We start from the raw sequence: 26,249 nt of genomic DNA, 5'->3' as shown, positions 1-26,249 counted from the left end.
TCAAGAAGAAGGCTGCAGGAGTAAGAAGAACGCAGTCTTTCCTAGTGGCAATAGACCAGTGCACAAGAATAGTGGCTGCACGGCCGGGAAGGGAAGACGCAAATAGTGTGATCGCTCTTTTGAGTCGGGAGATGTTCAAAAATACGAAAATAGTAATATCAGACAATGGGCCAGCGTTTCTCAGTCAGCGTTTGCAAGATTGGGCGAAGGAACGAGGAGTTATATTGCGACGCTGCGCTCCGTACCATCCTGCAGGAAATGGCATGGCTGAAAGAATCATTCGGGATTTGAAGCAGTTCATTGCAATGTATCCAGGTTTTCAGGGTGGATGGAAGTGCTGCTTGGAGGCAGCTGTCGCTCATCACAATCGGTCGCACACTGCGAGCATCGGCTGTAGTCCATATTTTGCAGCTTTCGGAAAGGTACCAGTGCTTCCTGCTGATCAAGAACTTTGCATTGCAGACCGCCTGCAATTGTGCGAAAAACGAAAACCTTCGGAAGCCTACCAGCGATACCGGGAAAGTATGAAGAGGAACTTTGACCGTCGCCACAACACGCGGATACCTCAGATACAACTGAACGATCTGGTGCTTGTCAGAAAAGGCCTTCCCGGCACAAAGAAGGTGTACATGGGACCTTATCGCGTGGTGCAGATCGCAGTGCAACATGACGTTCTCAAAAGGGTCGGTTACACCAACGATGATGGTGTGCTGGAGTTTGCGACCATTAGAAACGTTTTCAAGTATCACCCCAGGAGGGATGAGTCTTCAAAGAGGGGGAGTGTACGTGGACGTGAGGCAGGGTTGGAGGGAGACGAGGAGGAAGAGGAGGTTAGAAATAAAGAAGATGGCTGACACCCCAGCCTAGTACTGTGTATTATTACAATATATATAGGCAGAAGTGATCATAAGGGAAATACAGCAGAACAGCAGCTTCGTTGCATTCTTTTCCTTTCACGCTGGGCGGAATAGGGGTAGGTTTTTCGCAAGGGGGTTTAAAAAGAAATTGCTTGAGTGGAAGTTCCCGCAACGCTTTGCCAGCAGTAGTGAAGCCAGCTTTTGCCCTCCAAAGATTTCAGAAAGATGCTATTTTCTGGTAGTGCCCACTTGGATATCAAGTGACTTTGACCTGTCAGTCTAAAGGCTACGTTGATTTTAAATCAAAACGTAGTCGTTTCTGATGAAATAACGCACACAGACGACTATCGGTGCCTTAATCTCTATTAAATTTGCCCTAAATTTGAGGCTTACTAAAGAAAACCAGTAAGAGAAGGGCACACTTTGAGCGCTAACTGTCCAAAAAAGGTTAGCATCATAAACTTGCTGGGCATCCGAAGAGAACGCTCCTTCTCAATCGCCGAACGCCATCAGCTCATCACGCCCCTAGTAAGATGGCTGCCGTAGCCGCGATCTCACGGTGGGTACGGCTTCACATGTGAGCGACAACTTCCACTCCAGCAATTATTCTTAAACCTCTTTGGTTTCTCGGGGGGGGGGGGGGGGGGAGGGGGTCGTTTACTTGGAAAGTGAGCAAAATGATCATTTCACAGAGCCGACCGTCCGAATTCATATTGCAGTCGTCCATATGCACATAGTCGTCCTTGCGCACCCAGCTAGGTCATGCGAATGCGAGTGGATGACTGCGCTCTTCGGAGGCTTAGTGCGTCCGACGCATCTCGCATGAAGCAAAAGCTGACGTTCTTAATTTCTGACCTACGTCTTTTAGCTTCGATGCATGACTACGAAAGTAATAGTGGTGATCTTAAAGAGTGTAGCCATCCACTCTCATGATCTAGCTAAGAGTGAGTCGCGACGTCTGTGTTCGAACTTTATCATCACTTTTCACGGCAGAAACTACGCTGCTTTAATGCGCTTGTAAACAAAACATACTCGGGTGTATTTCGTGTCAAAATTTCAGGGATACCAGGAAGCTGAATACATCACCGTCGATATATCAACTTCAAAACAAGCTTTTGTTTCTATTGTGTATAGTCCCACAGACAAATGACACAATAATTACAGTAATAAAAACCAGTTGTAAAGAAATGAATTATGTGATTAGTGCAGAATAAACTTAAAACCCAACATTCAACAAGAACATGCTGGTGAGAAACATATTTGATGGGAAGTGCATCTTCACTGAAGCTCATACGTGTGCGCACGGGTGGATGCAGACGGTTGAGGAGGTGAGGGGCAATGTCTACAGTAATATATAAAGGAGGTGGGTGCGTTGCATAATAAATGAGTGGGTGGGCTTCCATGAGCCTTATTCGCCCCCGTTTAAAGGAGAACCCTGCGCGCGCTTATCATCATAGCAGCAGCAGCAGCAGCAGCAGCAGCCTCACTACGACGACAACGACAACGACAACGATGACGCTGATGCTGATGATGATGATCTTCCTTCCGCGCACTTATGCTTCGACTGAAATGCGACGAGTACGAATATTTCTTTTCTCTCTCCCTCTCTTCGCATGGCTACTGCTCGCGCGAAGCAGGAAACCTCGCCTTTGACTGCACGGCGTGTGTACAGCGGCACCTAGCACAATTTGCGATTCTTGTATACCTGTACGTCACAGCGAAAAAAAAGGATAAAGTGTGAATCATTTCTACCACGATTCGCAGTACCCGTCTCGTCTTCTGCAGTTCACCACCGAATTCAGAAAAGTCGTCGAACAAATCGTCAAGCCTCTAAATATAAAGCACCAGAGAACAGCCAAAATGAGGCCCACTGAACACCTGCATGAACTGGCTGCATGGGCATCCTCAAAGCGACAGTTACGACGGATGCCGCATGGCGACGCGACCATCAAAGTATTGGGGTTTAGGGACAGTGAAGGCAAAACGGAATTTAAACGGGTAGAAATAACCAGGAAGAGGCTAACTGATTGGTGGATACAATCAAATTACGAGTGAAGTTCAATGCTTCAACGCATACTTAATGTTTTAAAATAAGTGTGTACTGATACCGAGTGTGGTGAAATGTAAAAATCACTTAACAGACACTTGTTTTCTTTTCTTTTCCTGTGATTTGAAGCGTTCGACAACGCATTGTATCAAGTGTCACTACTTACGCTGGCATACCCATTGTTCGCCATTGTACTGCACTGCCACATCTCACACGCCATTTGATATTTTTTTTGCTGTTTTGTATGTCAGCTCTTTTTCATTGTTCAAGTCTACTTCCACAAAAATTTAACGCCTGCACTCCTGCTAAAGGCCTGGAAATTCAGGCCAGCAGTATTGAATAAATAAATAATTAATATTGATAGTACTTAACTATATGGCTAGGTGGCGTGAGCCGCCGCCTGATCTAAAGGGCACAGCCGGATACATCCATCCATTCGTCCAACCGTTGCGAAAACTATTATCTAAAGCCTCGTTAAAGATATGAAGTTTTCCACGAATCTTCGCGAGGCGGGTGCCGGGGACCCTTGCGTTTGCTTTCGGGGAACTGGATGACGCGCGCCTTGCTGGACCAGGCTGACCCTCGCTAGACCAGACGGCGCGGCTGACAATACAAGAATACAGAGAGTGGTCGGTGTGGGACTCAGTGGCCGAAAAGGCAGCGACAGTGACGAGAGACCTTTCGGCAACGAACGAACGTAGATGCTCGGCTCTCTAGAGCAGTTGTAAATAGTGCAAGCAAACGTGTCCTAGATATCATAGAAAGCCATAGTCCGCGAATTATTGTGAACGAACCCCTCTTGGTAACCAGCTTCTCTTGTCCTGGTATCGCGGGTTCGCATCCCGCCTCGTCAAGAATTTTCGCCTCTAAGAATTGAGCTTTTTTCTTTCTCTCTCTTTTTTTTTTTTTTTGCTCGTGCTTGCTTTCTCGCCTACCGGGGTTGCTACAAGCCACGCTGGAGAAATCTGCACACGTGTTCAGCAAGCGAAGCAAAGAGAGGATGATGGTGCAGAAGACAGCGCATGCCGGTTCGTAATGGTGGTCATTTTTGTCTCCGACTGACAAATTAGGGTGAGTATGAAGTTTCCTTTTTTTTTAAGTTATTTGAATGTCTTGCCCTGCTTTTGTCCTAGTCATTTAAGCTAGCCCCGACCCCTTGTTCGATTCCTCATAGTGGGTTCTAGGGGAAAAGCAAGCAAGCAAACTCTGCGACGTTCAACCGCCGCTGCACCGCATCGTTATCGTCATCAGCATCCCTTGGTTTTGATGTCGCTGTTCCATTAAGCAGGTTCAACAAAAATTCTGCTCGAGTGGAGACCGCATACATACAAAATGGGGCGCAGTGAAGCCGCGCTGCACGCACGGTGGCCATCTTGCCATGGGCGAGATACGAGAGCCAAAGCGCACCCGCCGCGCCTTACCACCGTAGTTTTTACTATTATGGTGGAAATTTGGGGGAAAGTTGTTGAGAAAAAGAAGTCAGATGGCAGACAAGAATACAGTCTACTTCATTCTGTTTCTTTTCGGCGTGTTCCTTGCGAGCATGCACGCCCACTCAGGTTATCGCTGCCTTTTAAATAGAAGCATGCTCATTAGTGCAGACCCCACATTCTCGGCACCCTATTTTGTATTCATTTTATAGACATCTCCCTTTTTGTAAACAGTGTGACGTCACTGCGGGCACCCCGCCCACCATACCCTTTCTCGGAGCAGGTGCTGGTTGGCAAGAAAGTTCCGCCGGCGGCATCTTTCTGCATAGCAGAGCTGCGTGTCTGCATTCCTTCGACAGGAATTTCTACATTACTACGTCCTAAAGTCACAGCTTTTGAAAGAAAGGGGTCGCGGAAGGGTCACTGTCCATAGTGTGGAAATTCGGTCGTCGTAGATGGATGGATGGAGAAACTATTTGTAGCACTGAGAGACACGACTAGCACGCAGTGGGCTTCACCCACATAGAGGGCAGCCACAAAAAATCTTATCTTTTCCGAAAGCGAATGTTTTGAATGTATACACGGTGACTGGCACTTCGAGAAATATTTACATGGCATTGATGTAAACTTATTCAATTGCCATCGTTGCATGTGCAATGAAGTTTTGAACGAGATACAACAGCATTGGCGGCAGCGTGGTTTTGAGCTGCTGTGCTTGACGTTACGGATAAGATTCTTACTCATTGCGCGAACGTGCGATCGGAGATGAATGAAAAAAAATAAAGAAGCACTTCTAGCCGTGCGTTAGGCTCATGTTAACATATCCTCGTGAAAATTTTAGTAAAATTCTCAATAACCCGTAAAATTCTCAATAACGTTTCTCAATAACCCAGTGAAAATTCATGTGATGTAAAACCGGACAACTTAATAATATATAGTATTATCTAACACACTTGCCTTGGTGCGTTTGACACCTACAACGTGTTTTCGTACCTATATAGCACCTTTAGGCCTGATACACAAACGTCTAATGCGTATTGTGACTTAATAAGGATCGAGCCGTATAAGTAAAAAGTAGATAAGAAACGGAAATATCCGCTGTTTCCATTTACACGTATGAGGTATCCAATAATACGAGGTATAGCCATGGTGAAGCGTATATGCAGATTCGGCAACGCTACAACATGCTCATAGCTCATGCGTAGTCGTACATATCACCCGGAGATCATGCACTTTTATTTTTCTGCACACCGTACATACGCTGAGATGTACCCACTCGCAGATGATCACGTCAAATGCATTTTCACCTTGACTGAAAAGTGAAGCAATATTGTCGATGCCTTTCAACGCACACTACACGCCGCAGTCAACACTGCACATTTTCGAAGACGATGCCACTGTTCCTCGCACAGGCCGCCGCGTGTGTTCACTTCTCCGAGATAAACAGCCAGCCAGTGTGGCAAATGTTTCATCACGCACTTCAGCACACACCTATGTGTTCTCTGACACATACTACAGCTAATGTTCCTACTGTGAGATGAAGATTAAACTTTCAGAAAGAAAAAAAAAACACTTGCCCCAAGCCACCGAGCGACTGCACCCCACTCAGCCACCGGCGGGAGTGTTTTGCCAACCACCGCCTTGCACGTGCACCGGTGACATCACGCTGTGACGTACCCCGGTAGAGGTCTATTCATGTGAAAGAATATCATCCAACTGTAGAGTTCTGCATCTTTCTTTGCGTGGAATATGAATGTGGGTGTCCCAAGCACACACTCATCGATAAAGATATGCTCATCAAGGCTTTCATCAAAAGCCATTACTTTTCTAAAGACAAGCTCAATAGCTTCAGAGACAGTGTTTTTGTTTTGCACAGACGTGCTTCAATTGAGGGTATTCATCTTGCAGTCGACACCATTTCAACAGCTTCTATCTGCCATGATGAAGTGCAGAAGAAGGGAAGGGAAGCAACAAAAGGGAGAAGGCAGGGAGGTTAACCAGAAAGACATGCGGTTGGCTACCCTACACTGTTGGATTAGGAAAGGGGACAAGAAAGACGAGAAAGAGGGAAGAGAGGGAAAAGAAAAAAAATGGTGGGGGAGAGACTGACAGTAATTTCACTGCAGCGTGTAGAGCTCTACCGCATGTCAGAGGCGTTCACACAAGCCTGTCTTTCTCAGGAAACACAGCAGGGCTTTCACTGCCTTGTGGGCTGTCAAGGCATGTGGACGTTGCTGTAATAGCACCTGCACAGAAAGAGGCCGATCATCCAGTCGCCGCATTGCGTTGGCAAGTACTTGTCTATCTGAGGCAAATCAAGGACAATGGCACAGCAGGTGTTCGATGTTTTCGTCGGTGCCGCAAATATCGCACGCCGCACTGTCAGTAATTCCGATTAACGTGGTATAAGCTTTCGTGAAAGCAACTCCCAGCCAAAGGTACAAACCACATGATATTCTACAGGGGGACACAAACGAGGAGACACAGACTCTGTGTCTCCTCGTTTGTGTCCTCCTGTAGAATGTCGCGCTGCTGGTACTTCATCATGCAAGACCAACAAGCCCGAAGCTTCGCTTTATTAGGTTCTGTCTCCGGTTGTTGGATACAATTTCGTTAACTATGCTCTCCCTAATCCCGCGAATGAATCAATTTGAAAACACACTTGGTGGCATCCCAAGTCGTGAGTTAAAGACAACGAGCGTATGCACAGGCAGTCCATCGCCATGCATTCCAGACCCAAAGTCATCATACCTAACTACGACAGTCGCCCGCAATCTCAACGTGTTTCCTTATTTGGCATCAACAATCAACGTACAGTATACGGAGTCTCTGTGCAGAATTGGGCAAGCTTTTTCAAGACGGTGACTCGGCTGCTAATGGAGGCTTTTTATTTTAACGCGATAGCGTTAGAGAGCTCGTTCCACAAAAAATTGCGGTGGCGGCGTCACTGGTTGTGAGCGAAAAAATCTTCTCATGCGTGACCCAAAAATTTGAAAACAATGCAAATGAAATAAATAAATGATAAAAACCCTGGAGCAGAGTAGAGACCGCACCAGGGCCGTTGGGGTCGCAAGTGGGGGTCGAACCCGGGTCGCTTGCGTTGCAAGCTAATGTTCCAGCACACGGCCACGCCCCTGCTTGTGGAAGCAGTGAAAAGAACTTCATCTGCTTCGAAATGCAGTGAAAGTAGCTTTCATGCTTTACATACGCACGTTTCCTGTATATGTGCTTCACAATTCAACATGAAATATTGCAGTAATAAAGCGTGGTGAAGCGCCGGTTACCAACGGGCGTCAGAATGTGTGATTACCATAATGGTTTCGTGGTTGAAAGCTGGTACCCGGCCCTCTACAAAAGGCACACACGCTACTGCGCCTATTCCCTTAAAAGGGCCCTGCAACACTCTTTGAGCGTGGTCAGAAAACGCTGCCGATCGGTAACAGAGGCTCCCGACAACACACGAGCCAAATATTATAGCACACCACGCGGCCTGGAATTCACAATAAATTATCACAGTCAGTTAAAATTGCTTTCTCTTCTCTCGACAAATCACGTTATGTGCCCAAAAATCACACGTCAACGACCCATCTATCAGCCATTGGCTCGCGGGAGGCCGCTACTTGTTCACGCATGTACGCGTGATCACACTGAAAAAGCCGCGCATTCGAAAGAAAGAAAAAAAAGTGCTCAAGGTCGCGAAGCGTGCGTTACGTTTTTCTGTGGCCCTGCCATTCCTCTCTGCTTAGCTTCCAGAGTTTTCGTATGGACGAGAGAAGAGAGAACGCAATTGCAGCATGCGACAAACTTTTGTAACTCCAGTCGCACTGGACGAATTCTTAAAGATTTTGCAGCGTTGAATTCGTGAGGCAATAATCTCTTTCAGTGAATTCATTCCATGGTTACTTGAAAAACTGCTTCAAGGCCCCTTTAGGGCGACGTAGTGGAGGGATAGAAAATTCGAAAAGGTTTCATACACTAAATGTTTGAAGTACGCACTTTGAACAAGATGTCCCTATCGCGTTCAACTCCTAAAAGTGAAGCTTTATTCCCCAATTTTTTTTTCATGGAACTGTGTTGCATTCTCGAAAAATGCGCTCTGCTGACAGAGCTCGATACTTCACTTAGAGCATACATACTAATAAGCTGACGCAGAATGGAAGAGCAGAGGTAACGCAAACGCCCACAGCTCGAATGGATACGTGCCTTTCTGGCAGTTTTGTGCCCTCCGAAAGAGTCGCTGTATGTGCGAGGGAAGGTTGCAGTGAACACCTTCTTCCCCTCATCAGATATGAGCTTCTGATTTTTTATCCCTTTACTACACCTTGAGGATTATGTCTCGCTTTTTTTTTTTACTTCACTCTACGATTCTCTACGGTAAAAGTTTGTTATGGAGCTGTGTTACATCTCCTTAAGAATGGTGAAGCTTTTGTTTGTTTGTTTGTTTGTTTGTTTGTTTGTTTGTTTGTTTGTTTGTTTGTTTGTGAGAACGGCCGTGCAGGTGATAAAACAGCAGTGCCATATCTCCAACAGCTTCTTCAAGTTCAATACATATAACGGCAGGAGTACCCTGGGCCTCGGTCATGGCAGCTTTCTTTGCAGCTGGAACTAGTATTGCACAGTTCCTCATACTGGTTTTACTCACTGCGCTGTACAAGAAACAAAATGAAAGGCACGAATACAAGAAAAGACAGGTCTGTGTATCGCCCAAACGATGTTACCTACCCTTGTAGTAACAAGCTACCCTTTTAATTAACACAACAAAGAACCGATAACAAAATATTGGAAAATCGATCGCCTATTTAATTTCAACGAATAGTTAACAGTGTTTTCGTTTCCTATTCGCGCACCGCTCCAGTGTTATCAACGAGCACAAGGACGTGTACAACTGGACCTTGCAGGAAATGCGTCAAGCCCAGCCGGATAACTTGCGGGTCATAGGCCAGTCCTGCTTGTAACAATTTCACCAGAAGTGCCTTTATATTATATGTAATCGCCGTGTCTATAAGCTTTCAGTCATTCCGTCATCTTAATGCCACAGATCAGCAGCACGCCCGGCCGTGCTTTCAAGATTTCGGTCCTTAAGAAACCTGTTAAAAAAAACAAGGATCACCATGAGGCATAAGAACACAGGGTTCGAGCTGTCAACAATTTAAGTGTACCGGCACACGAAGAAGTTTTCACCAAGCTCGAGATATGCTACTCACAACTGAAATATTATCCCAGAGCACCCTTTCGATTGATTTATGTAGCCTTAAGAAATGCGCAATGTATCCATTACAACATCCGGACCACCACGACGCCGGAAAACAACTGGAACATGTGTGGCCCGCAGCGGCTAGAGTTGTTGAGGAAGGCGCGCTTTTTGACTACAACAAGATGGCGGCGCACGGCTTCACCTGAGGGGCGCCTCCTCCACTCCCGCAAATATACTTTCACCGCCTTGCGTTCCACCATGCACTCCACCCGTCTACAGTAGCAAAGAGGCGTTCCAACGACGTCGTTGGCACCCCTTCACAGGTAAACGGACAGCTTTCGTGGCTTCGCTTCCGCTCACGTGCTACGAGGAAATCGGTGATCATACTAATAAATATAGGATCTTTTAAGCGACTCCCATTTCGAACATGGTTGACAAGTGTCCGAAGTCATATGTGGAGACGCTCGGCAAATCGGATGGTTGTTGTTCCCTCCGCGATGGCATCTTTTTAACGATCGCTCGCCGATCTGGGCCCTGTTCACGGACTTCCCTAACCATCTCCTAATCTCTTACTTTTATCTAAAACATTACTTCTCTGTCCCTCTTATTCCCACCTGTAGCGTATAGCAAATCGGCCACATGCCTGGTTAGCCTCCCTGCCTTCTCTCTTGTTTTTCTTGTCCTTCCTTCTCTCTTTTAATCCCACCTTATTCTTCTCTTGTGAACTATAGCTGAGATGTCGCAATCTCATGCAGACAATTGCCGGCTCAATGTTCTTTTCATTTTCGTATTAAAAATCGCTAGCCTTCCCTCACGTCTTACGTCTATCATGCAGTGTAGAGCCGCACCTCTACTTCTGTCAGTCCCCAACTTGTTTTTTTATTTAGTAGTGTGCTTAGTTTTCAGAGACTGCGCTTCTGTGTAACTATTCGACTGTCAGGCACCAAAGGTTGGGCAAAAGGAAAAGATGTTCATTATGCACAATATGATGTCTCAAATCAGGAAATAAGCTGTATGATATTGTGATGGAGCTCGAAAAAAACATCTATTCAACTCGTGATCGCATCGATGGTTTGTGTCAGCTGCAAGGACCCGCGGATTCTAGTGTTATGGCGAATTCCATTGAGAGAACAGGAGTAGAGGGGCAGGGCACTGAGGAGTGGGCGGCAGATCACTGAAAGCAGGGCCACTCAACCTGCCCAATGCGCCGCGCTCCCGGAGGGCAGGTGAAGGAAGGGGGCATGAGTGGGGAACCATTCGACTGAAAGATTCCAAGCCCGGGCATATTCTTTGTGGGGCAGCAGCAAAATACGCGCGAAATCGGTCATCCACATATCCTTGATTATCCTGATACCGTGTATGCTTGTGCAATGACTCATTCGGCAAACGTCCAGCTCTGATCGTAGCCATCCGTACAAAACAGTGGTGTCCAACTACACATGGTTGCCGCGCTCGCCAGCTGAAGAAAAATTTGGAGGCTATGACGTTCAAGGACCACGTGACTAGTCATACGGCGCCTACTCCGCTTTTCAGGCGAGAGCACTGCAAACTGCTCCTGGCAGCTCTCGGCACAGCAGAAGCATTCTCGCTCTACCAATGGATGGCAGTGCTCCTGCACCTGTTCAACCATTGAAATGCTCTGAAGAGAGCACTTTAAGCGTGCTTTAGAGTGCTCCTGCTCTCCCAATGAAGTTCGCCATTATAAGTGCATCCTCGATTAGCACGTACAGCAACCATCGCAGTTGAGTTGTTTTCACTGGTCGCTTTGTTCATCGCAGAAAGAACGCTGCGGAAGGCGTGGTTGGCGCGTTTGATCTTATCTCCGGCTGCTCTTCTCCCTCAGCCTTTTTCATTCAGAACTCTGCAAGTATTTATTTTAGTTGTTGCGTATTTTGTAGCGTATCACGCGTAGTATGGTTCTCACCTTTACTGTCTTTCAGCCTCTTCGGTACCAATAAATCAGTCACTCGTAACGCCGCCATCCACATCACTGTGAAGGAGGCAGAACAACCGCTAGAGATCGATACCCTTAATCAGTCCTCGCATAAGGGAAAAAGGACACTACTCAAAAGTTCTTGTGATTCTTAAAGAAAAAAGAAGAGAACATGAGCCCGTGAGCCCCGTAACTGTCTGCATCAGAGTGCAGCAGCTCAACAGTAGCCCACGAGGGATGGTGGTAAAGAGGGATTAAAAGGATAGGATTAAAAGGTATAGAGAAAAAGAGAGGAAGGAGAGAACGAGGCGCAGGAACAGCGAACGACAGAAAAGGACGGAAGTAAAGAGGAGATAGGAAAGATGGACACAATCGGAGGAGTCCGAGGACGGGGCTCCACTCGGCGAGAGCTCTTGTCAGCGTCAGGCAGTGGCGTAGGGCGAGCCTAGTCAGCCAGAGCTGCGCTGTCGTCGGAGATTGCGGGGGCACAACCGGTCGGCACGAAATCCCGAGAGCGATTCCCCAAAAGTTCAGAACGATGATTTGCCCATAGACGTAACGTTCTTCCAGTTGTGGCTCAAACTGGTTAATGTTCGTTGTTCTTGGGATCATATAGGCTAATATCAACAAGTGTTGGCTAAACCGTGGCGAATGAGTAGTAGTGTTGCCTGAATGGTGCCACAGGACTGCTAATATTGCAATGAAATTGAAATGAAAAGTAATGAAAAATATCGCCTATTGTCTGATATCGGCTTGCTCTGGTTAAACAAAGACGAAAGGCGTGCTGCTTATTGCAGCCGATTTTAAGTGTCTGGCTCTCTCTAGATTTCACTTTCATGACTTTTAATGGTTGGCGTTCGCGAATGCCGCCTAATTCTTGGTCACATTCACGTAATTTTTTTTCGTTAGCTGGTAAAATGATCGAACGACATGACATGACAAAGCCAGACAAACCAGAACACTGTGACAAGCCTAAATAGAACGTGATGTGACATATCTTCACCGGTCTTTCGAAGCACCAGTGATCGCATACGTAATAATTCCGAGCATAGCCTTGGAGCAGGGGTGTGAGGGGGAGAGCGTCGACCTTCCTTAATACGTCGTCTTTACGCGGTGTAGTGATCTAAGGGCCTTGATATCTATAGTGGAGGCCGACTTCGGCCTCTATAACGGGGCTCTGCAAACAGAGTCTAAGCGGGCAAACATAACCAGGTACAAAATAAACTGTCTTTTTTGTTTTCTTTTCAGCAGGTTCGCAGTTCGAAAGCTCACGATGGGAAACATTTTTGGAAGATTGAAGTGGCTTTTCACCGCTTTCTTCGCGGAAAGGGCGCATGCCACAAGTATTCTCCATCGCGCCGTAGCGAAAAATTTCCGCCTCCCTTGTTCAGCAGACGTTCCTGCAGCCACGCAGAACAATCAAGGATGCCCAATTAGGGACTACCTCGACACCTGCAACGAGCTACTGTTCCACGTCGGCCTAGAGCTTCGGGAACGACGCGGAGGCTCGTTGTCCTTGGTGAGTTTTGATGCCACCAGCGCCCGAGTGGCACCTCCTGCCGACGTGGACTTGTACCGGACAAAGACCTTCCTTCGGTGGCTCATCAGAACGCACGTCTGCATCACCAGCCTCGTGCTCCGGGATAAATGGGTTACGGCGCCCGGCGATACCATCGTGGAAGAACTGCCGGACAACAACCACGTCAAAAAACTTTTTGTGCGGTTCCCTTCAACAGATGCCCCGCAGACCCACATCGCGACACTGCTTCCAAGGCTTCGCTTTCTGGAGGACCTGACTTTATACCATTCTCCGAACACAAGCGCCATTGTGAAAGCCGTGTCGGGACTTTTCAGAACGACGACCTGCCTTAGGTCCCTGACATTGCAGGCATGCTTCAGCGGGCAGCCACCGAGGACGCTTGCGGACGCGCTGGCTGCAAACTCGACACTGAAGACGTTCGAGCTGTGGACGAACTGGCAAGCAACCGTGCCGCCCGGTGCCCTCGGAAACTACGTGATGTGTGACCGAATGCTAACAAAGTTGGTGCTTACGGGCGACAAGGACGATCGCCAAGAGCTCCTACTCGTGGAGTGCCTCGCCCGTAACTCCACTGTCTCCACACTCTATATTCATAGCGTCTGCGGCGGAGAAAGCACCGCGCGATTCTTGACGAGGATTCTAGCAGAATGCCCCGGCCTAAAGAAACTAGCCCTCCGAAAAGTGCAGGACATGGGCACCAATATATCGGATGCAACACTAACGCTCTGCGGCGAGGCCCTGGCCGCGAACGAGACGTTGCAAGAGCTCACATTTCCTTACTCGCTGTGGCACCCGAAGAACTGGATCACCTTCTTCAACTTCCTACCGAGAAACACACATCTGAGGTCGCTAAAAATCTCGCATTACGACCGCATGATTCACGTCCGGAATGCAGACATCCGCGAGTTGCTGGCGTGCGCAAGCTCGTCACTGCGGGTTTTCTTCAACATTGTATTACGCGGAGACATCTTGGGGCACATGCACTTCAAGGCATTTTCGAGACTGAGGCTTTCTGAAAGTGCTAGTGCAAAGCTTCGCGTTCTCGAGCAGTTACCCACTTTCGATCACTTCACACTTCTGTGGGTACATGTACCGCAGGCTGGCGAACCTTTCTTCTCATCCTTGGCAAACTACATTCGGAGCACCGCCGTGCTTCAGCGACTGATCCTGACCTTGACGAACCCGTCCCTCGCAACGGACATGGATCCCTCATTGCTCTGGACTCGTCTCTCGGATTCGTTGTCTGCCAACACCAGCATCGCTCGTTTTGAAATTCACAGCCAAGGCAACTTCCAATACAACGACCAGCTCGCACGCTCTGTCGGGCGCAGCAGGAGCATCACGCGAGTGACGTTTCGTTTGAACCCACCGGGGAATGCTGACGGATTCTTGTTCCATCTGTCGGCGGCACTTGGCGGGAACTACAATCTCCTGGAAATGAACTGCCTCAGCGTTATTGTGGGCGTTGAGGCGAAGCACTGGTTGTTCCGAATCAGGGAAACGATGCGCAGGAACTGTGGCCTCCTGGAACGTGCCGCTGCCTACCATGACACTGTTCACCTCGATCGGTACGCTTTTTTTCTCTTTTATTGATTCAGTGGAGAGCGAAATGCATTTTTATCACTTAAGCTGGCCTTGAATTAAGTTGCGATGAAAGCCACTGAAAAGCACGTCTTAACGACGGTATTAATGTCGGACAGAACATACAAGACCAACATAAATTTACAGAGTGGTGACGGGTCACTACAGAAAATGTTTATCACAATACTGGTGTTTCCAGAAAGGATTCCAAACATTTCACAGATCAATAAAATGCGATATTGGCAACTTACCTTCAGACTCGCTTTGTTCTGTAGCGGCACGCATTAGAGCGGCGCGATGAAATTCTACAAAACTGAATAATGGTCCCCGTTAAATACAGCACACTTTAATTGCGTCTATATTATATTACAGAAGGTCACCTTTTCCACATTTCAAAGCTCAGATGAGTTCATCCTATGAATAAGCTACATTATCCTAGTTTATATAGCCAGCTCTACTAAATGAAAAGGTACTTATTTTACTTTTTATTTACAGTACATTTTGATGTCATTAAGCATCCTAAAGTGCATGCCATTTCAGAAAAGTGACTCCCTCATCCTGTACTTCACAGAAAAATATGCCAGTTGCGCCCTTCCAAGTTTCTGTGAAAGTTTCGCCATGCAATTTGGTTGAGTTTTATTTTGTACTTGTTACTATACGGTCCCTTTCCGAAACATCAAAGCTGGGATGAGTCCTTCGCACGAGCTTCAATTCTCCCACTCGAATAACCACCTAATCTTACTGGTTAACAAGTTATTGAAGTTAACTTTCTTCTATTGCTGCGCCAAGTAATGCCTATATATTCAGTTATCGGTCACTCTCATTTGTTTCGCACCAAATTAGTGACGTGTCGCCCGCGTAAGAATATCATTTCGCATTTGTATCCTACGGTAGCCATGAGAGGCTTCACTGTGTTGAACAAGATGGCGGACCCGTGCGCAATTCTGCTCTCGCAGGGAGCATATACGGTAACTATTACTCAATATTTAACCACATGCCATTTTGATATACAAGCGACTCTTCGGCTGAAGTGATGAAATTATAAGGGCGTCCGAATTTTTTCTGCGTGTGAATGGCAGACGTCCACACAAGGCTTTAATGCAGATAAAAACCTTGTCCCTTACCTGCAGCTTTACTAAATAGTTGCAAACTCGGTTTGATGTAATTGTTTATTAGTGTATTAATTGATGATGATACTGCCCAGTCACTGCAGCTCATTCTTCGTATCACCCATATCGTCGCGAACAGGTGCACCGCCACCGCGCTAGAGAAGGTCTCAGGAAATCCAGGCCTACTGAGAGAGCTGGCCGACCAGGAGGACATCCCAGCATGCCAAGCGGCCAACATGATCCGCAGTCGTCTCAGCATCGTTGAAGGACTCGACGACTTTATGCGACTCACCGGAGTTGTCAAGGAGCGTGTGACATGCGCGCCGCCTGTCGGAGACGGTGGCATGCAGCTGCAGGACCTGGGGAACGACTGCTGGCGTCTGGTGAGGTGATACCTCAGCTTCGATGACGTCAGGTGCCCCACGGTCGCCGATCTGGATTGGTGCACGTCCAGCTGAACATCAGAACCGAAAACTACGTTGAGCCAGCGGAATCCAAACAGTTTATCTAAACGCTATAATTAAAGTTAGGGTGAGACAAAGCGCCCTCATTTACTGGTACCTCTACCCGCTCAGAAATGAAGACGCTTTGTGTGGTGTAGTGCTTCCGGTTTCAGTTCCGGTTTCGGAAACGGTTGGCTGGCCTCTAGAGGGCGTTGTACAATTGTACATATAGAGATGCTCGTGTACATAGTAAACAGCGTTTCCGCCCGGGTCTCGTTTGTGTCCCTTTCTTCTCCTCTTTCCGGGCCCGTGCTTCGGGCGCCGTGCCTCGTGTTCTCCGTGCGTCGCGTCGGACGCACGATACAAAATTTTGGGCAGACACACACGACCAATGATCAAGATTAGCATTCCGTCAGTCCGCGAAAAATTGCAGAATATAAAGAAATTCGAGAAACTGTAATCGAACGGTTACCTTACGTGAAGCTGACATATGTGTGTTCTTCCATTGACAGAGAAGAGGAGACCAAAAATTAACCCCATTAGACCTCGAAGTCTAGAAACGATCCTATTTCCAGAGTTAAAACGATTAGTGCAAGCGAAAATTCAAAAAAAAGACACTTGCGAAAAGATTGACGTTCGACCATGTGTTTGGCGAATATGATCACTGTTGTCTACATGTAGCATTAAAACGTTTGAGCGCCTAGTGCGAAATAATTAAAAAAAAAGACACCACGCCTGCGTGCAAGGTGCAGTATACAGTCGCCGTGAAAGCTGTAAGAGCGCAATTTCTAGAATATATAGCAAACTATTCTTCTTCTTGACCTCCATACAGTTCACACACCTATGAAAGAAGATGGCCGGCGTGGAAGGTGCAGTTTTCCCAAAATATCTGTATTACGCAATTCTTAGGTGCACTAGTTAATAATTGTAATTATTATTGATTTTAAGTGAAAATTACTGGTATCAACTTTGTAATGTGCACCGAATACAGCAAGAAATTTTTTTGTCGCAGTGATATGGTCCTTAAGTGCGAAGAAAACATCCCTGAGGCTGTACCCCAGACCAGCACGTACGCTTACAAGGTACCCACTACTCCATTATTTCATTCGATGGATCATGACAATGAAGGATTATGGCTGAGCTCTTTAAGATGAATAAGAAGCATTGAATATACCCCTCATATTGTAATTCATATTGTGTAGTGCCTGCTTACACAACTCGCATTCTGTGACGCCCGATAGTTCGTCACTTTACTCTTCTTCCATGGTATATAGCTAATGTAAACTCGATTCCTTCCCGACGTGACGTGCGCAGAGTTTCCACCACCAATCGATAAAACAAAACTGGTATACGGCTCAGTGGCACAATGCTCGGCTGTCACGGAGTGGACCAGATTTTCTTTTTGTTAGTTCGTGTTGTTTTTTATATTTCGTGCGATAGCAGTTACGAACATGGGCGGAGGCGGCGCTCAACTATGGAACCCTTCTTCTCATCTCATAACAGCTTTCAGTGTGAAAATATTCGCGCAGCGTCGCACTATAGGAGCGAAGACTGTGGGAACAGGGCAGAAGGCGATGGAATTCCCCTTTTCATTTCCTTCCTCATCGCCCCGCTTGATTCACAATTCACGTGACCCTGCTAATTGATGTCGCGCACCATACGTCCTCCACAACTTTCTCATTCAACACTGCTCGTGAATGGGCCGTGCCGCAATTTTAGGAAACTCTATTGGCCCTGCAACACCTGCACGCCAGGATTCGACAGACGCCTCGTCATCGCCCGGTTGTTTCGGTTTTAGTGACTGCGTTCCATCGCGCGTTCCACCACGGCAGCTTTTGCACGACCTTTATCGGCGTTCCATTACAAGTAAGCGAGACCGTTTTGTTAGTTTTGTTGTACGTGTTGATTCCGTCCGGTCATTAAGGCACCGGCTGCACTCGTTCAAAATGCGAAAAAAAAGAGAGAACAGCAGGTTAACCGACTGTTCAGTCGAGTTTTCCAGTCTGACTGCAGCGCCAGAATACAGAGCCTATAGCGGATAAAAAAAGCAGCCTTCGGACGGCCTCAATGACAATAGAGCGCGACGTGCGCGTCTCGCACCCTGCATCTATCGGCGGATTGTGCCCCGGATACTTGGGGGACGCGAGCATGCATCTATTGTCTGCGTGTCCCTAACGGCGAATATCATAAACTTTGAGACGGGGAAGTGTAAACAACGCAGCTCCATCTTGTCAGTGTGTGGTGCCGATGGTTTGACTAAGTCCAAAAGTTAAGGAGCTTTCATGCGGCGTTGATTATACGCAAACGCTTGTTGCAGCGTAGTACCCCCCCCCCGCTCCCCTGCCCATCTTTTGCTGGGCTTGTAATTCGTAGATTTGCTATTTAATAGATATTGCTGTGGATATATCTCCCAAGTTATTTTCCATGAAGATATCCCAGTAGTGAAGGTAGCGGTGGTTTAAAATGCCGCGAGACGGCGACCCCTAGTTGGGCTGTCAATATGCGGTGCTCCTTTGGTTATCACGCCTCTTTCCTTGACTGCGCGCTCCACGTTAGCATCTACAGTTGCAACGGCGGTAATTTTAACCATTTATCGTGGACGTTAGCAGTCGGGGTGAAGATGCTGCAAATGAAGCCCCTTCGGACATTTTCAAGCGGCAGTAGACGCGATAGAGGGGGCTTTATGTGCACCAAGCGTCCACGTCAGTGCATCAACCTTAAGCGGAGCTACCTGTCAAACGCCAATAGACTTTACGCAGGCTCTCCAATAACATAAAGTAAACGTTCAATTACTTTTGTAAGGGCACGTTTTACTTTCGTGCTATACCAATCCCAGTGAAGGGGGAATTAACCATGCTTTATTGTGTTTGGCATGCATCTCTAGTGAGCAAAAAAAAATCACCATCACTTTATGTTTAGAAACTAAGAACCGGAAAAGATGAGTACGTAATTTGTACTTTGGTGAAAATAGCACTGTTAGTTAACCATAAGCATGCCTATATATACCTCACTGACAAATTGATGACTAAGTGAGTATTTGTGAAGTTGAAAACAATTGGGGCAAATTAGCAAAACCTCCTACACATAAAAACATTCGTAGTGAATATTGCAATACACTGGCAACAATATGCCCCAGGTGTGTGCTTCGCGTAACTATAAGGTATATTGGTTCTAGGCACTATACTATAGGAGGAACGGCAGGCGGAGAAGAGGACAGTTCTGCCATCTTTCTAGAGACAGTGGAGGTGGGGACTGCGGGATAGCCAGCACCTCACAACGGGTTACAGTTAACTCTAACGAGCATTAAAATAAAGTTTTGAAAAACAAAATATTCAGTGCAAGATATGCAAATAATTATTTTGCCTGATTTGTGTTTGGCCCCTCCTCCACTAGTCGCATTTGTTGGTGTCCCTCATAAATTGTTAGATCTGCACTGCTCTTCCTTCAATGCTGCTCGTGAACCGACCTTGGCACATCATCATCGCCGATATGCATCGGTTCTGGTGACTGCGTTCCATCGCACGTGCCGCCGGGCCAGCTGTATCACGGGCTCTTCAACGCCCTGCTGCAGGTAAGCTGATACGTTCGGTTAGTCCGTTTATGTTCGTGCTGCATCCCATTGAGTGACGGAACCAAAGTATTTAGGACTACGAGGCAAGCGGGCTAACAGACTCCCGTTAGACTCATGGATGAATAAGCCTAAGCTATAACCGCAGTCCCAGAGACATAGCCCTCGTCAAAGCTCTTAATGGCCGCTCACGAATCGTTATGAATATCCTTTACTGAAGGTAGTAACGGCGTCCCACATCTGGCTGTCTGCCACCACAGCGTAGGCCTCATTGCCCTCCACTCAGAAAGGCCGCCCTGTTATCCGACCTGTTCAACTTCTTTCAATAAAGCTTTCAATTTCGCTTTTTTTTCCTGCTAACAATGTGTTTCCGAATGCATGTTTTTCAGGAGGAGAGTGATCCTTTTCGCGTCTCCAAGTTCCGCACTCAACTCTGCCTCAGCCTCCAGTGGGTTCCTCCGTCTAATGGGATCGTTGCGATCGCTTGGAGCATCAGCCTACCCACTGGGTATTTCGGTTGTCCGCTATTTCTGATGACATAACGCTGAAGATTGAGTACTGTACGGTACCACCGTGTTCGAAGGCGTTTAAGAGGAAGGTGTTTTTGACAGTGTGTAATGACAGTGGCTTACAATGGCAGTCACGAGTGCAATGCTTCGCCTGTGCGAAAGCAGCGTTCTTGTCTATTAAGCGGGGGGGGGGGGGGGGGCTTTTCATCTGCTCGGAATCGCAAACGTCAAACGCCCTCGCCTTACCAGCCGTGGCCAAGATTTGTGCTGCTTGCGGATGCCTTTGCGTAACCTGTCCAAATAATGTGGGCGTCTCCAGAAGGTTAATGCATCTCCATGTGCCTAAACGCGCGACCATACCAACTTTGTATGCACTGAAATTCGGGACACAGCTTGTCGCGCCTTTTTGTTACATTTCCAACAGCACAGTTGCTGCTTGTGTTATTTTTCCACTGAAAATAAAGCCGACTGGTTTAACAAACCTCGATTGAGCGTTTTTTTTTTTTCAAACTGCAAGTTTAAAATCGCGACAGTTGTCACGAGACGCGAGCATGCGCAGTGAGAGTGTAGACGATACCGCCGAGCCGGATTAGCGAGTTGGTGCGACTATAAAATTCTCCATATTTAAAATTTGGGAAAAATTAGAGCCCTATTTACTCTCCCCACACCTCTCAATATGCCAATGCATCCACATTGTGGAGTTACTTTCAAGTTTTCCACGGAGCGCCCTCCTCTCTACCAGCTGCAAAGATCTCTGACCGCATCAGCGCACATTGGAAACTCAAAAGGGTACACCAACTGCTGCATTATCCTTTACTTGCGCAGGTTCAGAGTGATAAGCGGGCTCAGGTGATACCTCGGAGGAACGCGATGGACAAGCTTTCCCAAGGGGCCCACGAGGAAAAGGGCAACGCCGGGTCCACCGTTTGCATGAAAGCGAATCGCTTTCGCCCGCGATGCACCGCCTATAGTGGTCAGGCGTGCCAAATCAACAACACTCTGCCGCTCTGCAACGAACTACTCATCGACAGCGGCTTGAAACTTCGCCCACAACGAGGAGGCTGGCTGAACTTGGCGAGCATTCCTCGCTCTCGGATGACTCGTGCCGAACCAGATTCGTACAGGTCAACTCCTTTCCTTCGCTGGCTACTCAAAACACACGCCTGCATCAGCAGCCTCCAGATTTCGGACGATTCGCTCAGGTCGCACAGCCGGATGGTTCTTCAAGAGCTGCCCGACGACTGCCGGCTAAAGAACCTGAAGCTGGACCTTTTTCCCGACGGCCACACGGACGCCTATCTTCAAACACACCTTCCCAGGCTTCGCAACCTTGAGGCGCTCAGTTGCTCGACGAGGCGCGACTGCAGAGACGCTATGGCAGCTGTGTCGGCGCTTCTGAGAACTACCGAACGCCTCAAGTGTCTGGTGCTGCGCGGCAGTTTCGGATTCACCCAGCCACCAAAGATGCTTATCGATGCACTGGCCTCCAACTCGACGTTGAAGTGGTTTGACCTGGCGACATACTGGGAGACCACTATGCCGCCAGGACCACTAGGGGAATACGTCAGGAGCAACGGTCTTCTCACGAGTCTGACAGTTTACGGCCTCGACGCGGATCAAGAAACGCTCCTCCTGGAGGAGGCCCTCATTCGCAATCATACCCTCTCTACGCTCGAAGTGCTGAATGTTTGCGGAGGCCAAAGAACCGCGAGTTTCATCACGGGGTTACTCGCAAAATGTTCCAACCTGAGGAAATTATACGTTGGCTGGGCACGGAACACGTATACCAGGGTATCAGAGGCCACAGTGACGTGGTGCGCAGAGGCATTGGCGCAAAACCAAACCTTAGAAGACCTCACGCTCCCATACGACGTGTGGCATTCCATCAACTGGATTACTTTCTTCTCATTGCTACCGAGAAACAGATGTCTGAAGAATCTGACTGTCACAACATTTCCGTACGTTGAAGACTGTTCAACGTTTCCGCCTGTCCTGGAAGCACTGGCGTCGGCGCAGCCGTTGGCACACGTTTCATTCGGACATTACATGCATGGAATGGGAGTAAACCTGCTGCGCTACAGCGCATTTTCAAGCATAGGTCTTTGCGGCGAGGAGAACGTACAAGTTGACGCGTTGCAACGTTTGCCTGCGTTGGATCACTTCACGTCTCTGACTGTAGACGTATCCGAGGCTGGCGAACGCTTGTTCTCTGCTCTGGCGAAGTACGTACGAGAAACCACCGTCCTCCAGGAACTGAAACTGATCTTGACCAGTTGCCTGGCCCCGGACAATACAGCTTCTTATACGTGCTGGACTCTTCTGTTCGAATCGATGTCAGCCAACACCAGCATCTCGGATCTGGACATCCTCACGAATGGCAAATTTCAGTACAATGGTCACCTCACCCGTACCATAGGACACAGCGAGTACATAAGTCGAGTGCGATTCCTAGAAAATACTGGACTCGGAGACGCCACCTTCTTCGTATGGCTCCTGTCGGAAAGCATTAGCCACAACTACGGTCTTCTCAAAGTCGACTTGAATGGTGCGAACGTTGACAGCGAAGTGAAGCGGTGCTTTTTCACCATCAGGAAAACGACGCAGAGGAACCGTGACATTCTGGAACGCGCGGCTGCCTTCATCAAAATTGCACCGCTCGACCGGTAAGCTCTTATTTTTTACTTTTTTTCTTTGAAGGGGACAAATTCTTACTTTGAAAATATCGCACCTGCAAATTAGAGGTGTTGGCATGTGTTACACTTCTACAGTTTAATGTGGCATCCTAAAAAAGTTAATGACAGCAGGAGCCACATTAAAAGTCCATTTATTCACACCGTATTTCAAGGCAAGCGTTCGCACTGCGCAATACTAATAAATATTCGAGTGTTTATCCCAAAGCCATTGTATGTATATGAGTGACGCAGTGGAGGGCGAATGAAATTTCGACGACCTGGAGCTTGTGCACATAAATGCAGGAGCACGGGTGTTCTTCGAATTTCGCCTCCGTCAAAACGCGACCACTGGGGCTGCTAATGCGTCCAGCGGCCCTGAAGCTCAACAGCGCTACACTGCACGCTAAGCTATACCGCGGCCAGTCAGTCGTGATTCACAGAGATCAGGGACCAAATTGGATATCTAGTGCGCCTCATGAAGTTAATCGAACGACCTTGTTTATCAAGTTTCCGTGACCCCTTAGTATTTTTCAAGTAGTAATCCGAATAGATGCGTAACGGCGCACCGTCCGGCCACAATCGGCCCTTCAGATGCACCTACACGTTTACAATGGTTTCAGAACCTCTGGCTAGTATTGTTGAGTAGCGTTCATAAGATGTCTAAATGGCGTGTCTTTGTGGTTTTAGCAAAAGTTTGTCTACTAGATTTTTCTTTTTTTTTCAAATAGGCTTTACGTTACACTGACAGTATATGTTTTCTGAATATAACTATTTGTTGTCGACACATCATCACCAACAGGCACACCGCAACCGCGTTCGAGAAGGTCGCACGAAATCCAGCGCTGACCAGGGAGCTCGCCAAGAAGGAGAACATCACCACTGCCGAAGTCGCCAAGATGCTCCGAAGTCATCTAAGGAGCGTTGAGGGCTTGCACGACTTCATGAGGCTGACCGGAGTGGTCAAGAAAAGCGTGAAGTGCGCGCCACCTGTCGATGACAGCGGAATGCAACTTCAGGACCTGAACGAAGACAGCTGGCGCCTGGTGAGGCGATACCTCAGCTTCGATGACGTCAAGAACTTCAGCATCGCGATCGAGGATCCCTCCACGTCCAGCTGAACATCGCGAACAGAAGAGCATAATAAACCCAGTCATCCAAGCACGCTGTAGACGAACGTCCTAAATAAAACCAGCTTCAGCGAAAGGACCTCAGTCCCTCTTGCGCATATCCTTCTTGAAATGAAGAATACCTGCACCACACTTGCACACGACTGTGACACCATTATTTTGCATGTGGTATGACGTCAGTATTTTTTTCGGGGTTTGTTTTCTCATCTCCCAATAATCCTTGCTAACGGCATGCGACGCTCACAACATGCGTGTGCTCTCACTTCGCATCGTTGAGTATGCGGCCGATCTCTTCGCGCAGGAGAAGATGAAAGACGCGGGTGGACGCATGGGAGGATGTGCGGGGCAGCACCCCGATATTTTCGGACGCCGCAGGCTATGCATCATGCCCGCAATCATGCAGTTGGACCCACTTAACTGATGCGTCAAGGTCACGTTGGCTTTTGACGGTATCGGCGGCTGTGATGGTACAGTGGTGGCAGTTGCTGAGTACAGAACACAATTTCCATAGCTATAGGGCCTTTCATCGCACATCTGTTGCCACTCTAGCTCATTTATATAGTGGCAGAGCTGAAGCAGTATAGGTTTATAGCTACTCCGGCCATGTGCCTGGTTAACCTCCCTGTCTTCTCTCTTGTTGTTCTTGTCCTTCTAAACGTGTATTCCAGTTGATACCTTCTTTCGCGATTTTTTTTTCTTAGATTGCTATGACGTGTGCTTAGAGCAACTTGAAACACTCTATCTGATACCGTTCTTCGGTGTACCAAGAAAGATGCATGCTCGTGAACATTTGTCTCTGTGTATAAATCCCTAACGTAATTTTGCATTTGAAGCGTTTAACAGAGTTCGCTGATGGCCGCGTGATGTGGATACAAGTAACCAATCGACACACCTCAGTCGCTGCTCACATGTGCCTCTTGTTGTTGTGTAGACCAACTTTTCTTCCAAAACTTCATCTGAGGTGCTTTTGCACCACTTTTATGCTTATATAGTCCGAAACACCAACGTCATCCCTATCATCATCCTTCCGCTTTTGTGACGTAATCCTCAGACGACCAAACCACTCATTTTCCGTCATCTGAACCTTAAATATAACATGGCCGATATCCCGTAGTGGGCGCAAGGCCATTGTCAAGGGTCAAGTAAGCAAGTATATGCCAAGAAGTGAGCAGAAGAAGAAAAAGCGTTTCATCAAACTTTTCACTCAGGGCTGATGCCATAGAATCAGTAACACCATGCACTGAATTTAGACATTTGAAATATCGATGGAACTCCGGCAGGTGTCATACTAGATAACTGGAAGTCATGCTAACAATATTGCGATGTCGTGTGCCCCCTTTAAATCTATATTCACACAGGACTGGTCTGGGAATATTTCCCCTATGCAGCTTTTGTACAGATCTGGAATCAATAGACCATTATTTTTGTCATGTCGCCGTTACAGTATATTGAGAAAACGTCTCCTTGTCATCCCATTTGCTAACCTTGGGCTGCCCTTCACCATTGAGAATATACTCTCTGTTTGTGCTTCGGTTCTGGGCTACAGCCCAAGGAATGCCTTTGATGCCATTTGCAGTTATCTTCATGAAACAAAACGAATGCACCTCTAAGTTCCTATTTGTATATTTGCTATTATAATATTAAGTAAATTCTAAGCATCAATTTTAAACGTGTTCGAAATTACTGCAATTTTAATTCAAAATATATATTATTCTGTCTGGTCGAAATGGCAAAAAAAATATTGCACTCTTTCTGTATTTACGTGGGCTATATCCTCCTTCTGTTAGGATTAGGTATCATTTGACAGGCCTTCAATTTCATATCAATTCCTGGCTAATCCCCCTGAGAGGGCAACAGCCATAGTGGAGGTATCATCAACATCATAATTATCGCGCGATCGCCGTGTGCAATAGGTGAACAAGAAGCTAGGTTTAAAAATAAACGTGGAACTAATTTTATCCTTCAAAGGGATTACATTAGGTTATAGCCACAGGGAGGTTTTCTCTGCTGTGTGCGAGTACATAAGGGCAACAAAGAGATTACCCTGTTAGCCTATTGTTATTATTTACGGCTACGAGACTACCTGAATGCCTGACTTAGCACACTTGATGATCCTGCCGCCCGGTTCTTGGCCGATCTCCCTTTGTGGGCGAGTGCCAGCAAAGCTGAAGGTTCATTATCATCAGGTGAACAAAAACAAGGTCTGCCGGGCAGCTCTTCGACAACGACATCTTCGGCG

The 26,249-nt window shown here is 47.4% G+C and overlaps 1 protein-coding gene across 1 annotated transcript; it reads left to right on the top strand.

The window, feature by feature from the left end:
• Positions 1-20,099: 20,099 nt before the first annotated feature.
• Positions 20,100-24,069, top strand: LOC142777166 (uncharacterized). The gene is made up of 3 exons (XM_075881487.1): positions 20,100-20,210; positions 21,037-22,874; positions 23,683-24,069. Exons 2-3 carry the CDS (start codon positions 21,082-21,084, stop codon positions 23,999-24,001), a joined length of 2,112 nt encoding a protein of 703 aa, XP_075737602.1. The 5' UTR covers positions 20,100-20,210; positions 21,037-21,081; the 3' UTR covers positions 24,002-24,069.
• The last annotated feature ends 2,180 nt before the right edge of the window (positions 24,070-26,249 follow it).

The sequence above is a fragment of the Rhipicephalus microplus genome, chromosome X (assembly GCF_043290135.1).
Source record: "Rhipicephalus microplus isolate Deutch F79 chromosome X, USDA_Rmic, whole genome shotgun sequence".
Taxonomy (NCBI): domain Eukaryota; kingdom Metazoa; phylum Arthropoda; class Arachnida; order Ixodida; family Ixodidae; genus Rhipicephalus; species Rhipicephalus microplus.
This window is presented reverse-complemented; position numbering and strand designations above follow the sequence as displayed.

Coding starts and splice junctions, on each gene's coding strand:
- LOC142777166 (XM_075881487.1), top strand. CDS start 21,082: ATGGACAAGCTTTCCCAAGGGGCCCACGAGGAAAAGGGCAACGCCGGG. Junction 22,875..23,682: donor AAAATTGCACCGCTCGACCG/GTAAGCTCTTAT, acceptor CATCACCAACAG/GCACACCGCAACCGCGTTCG.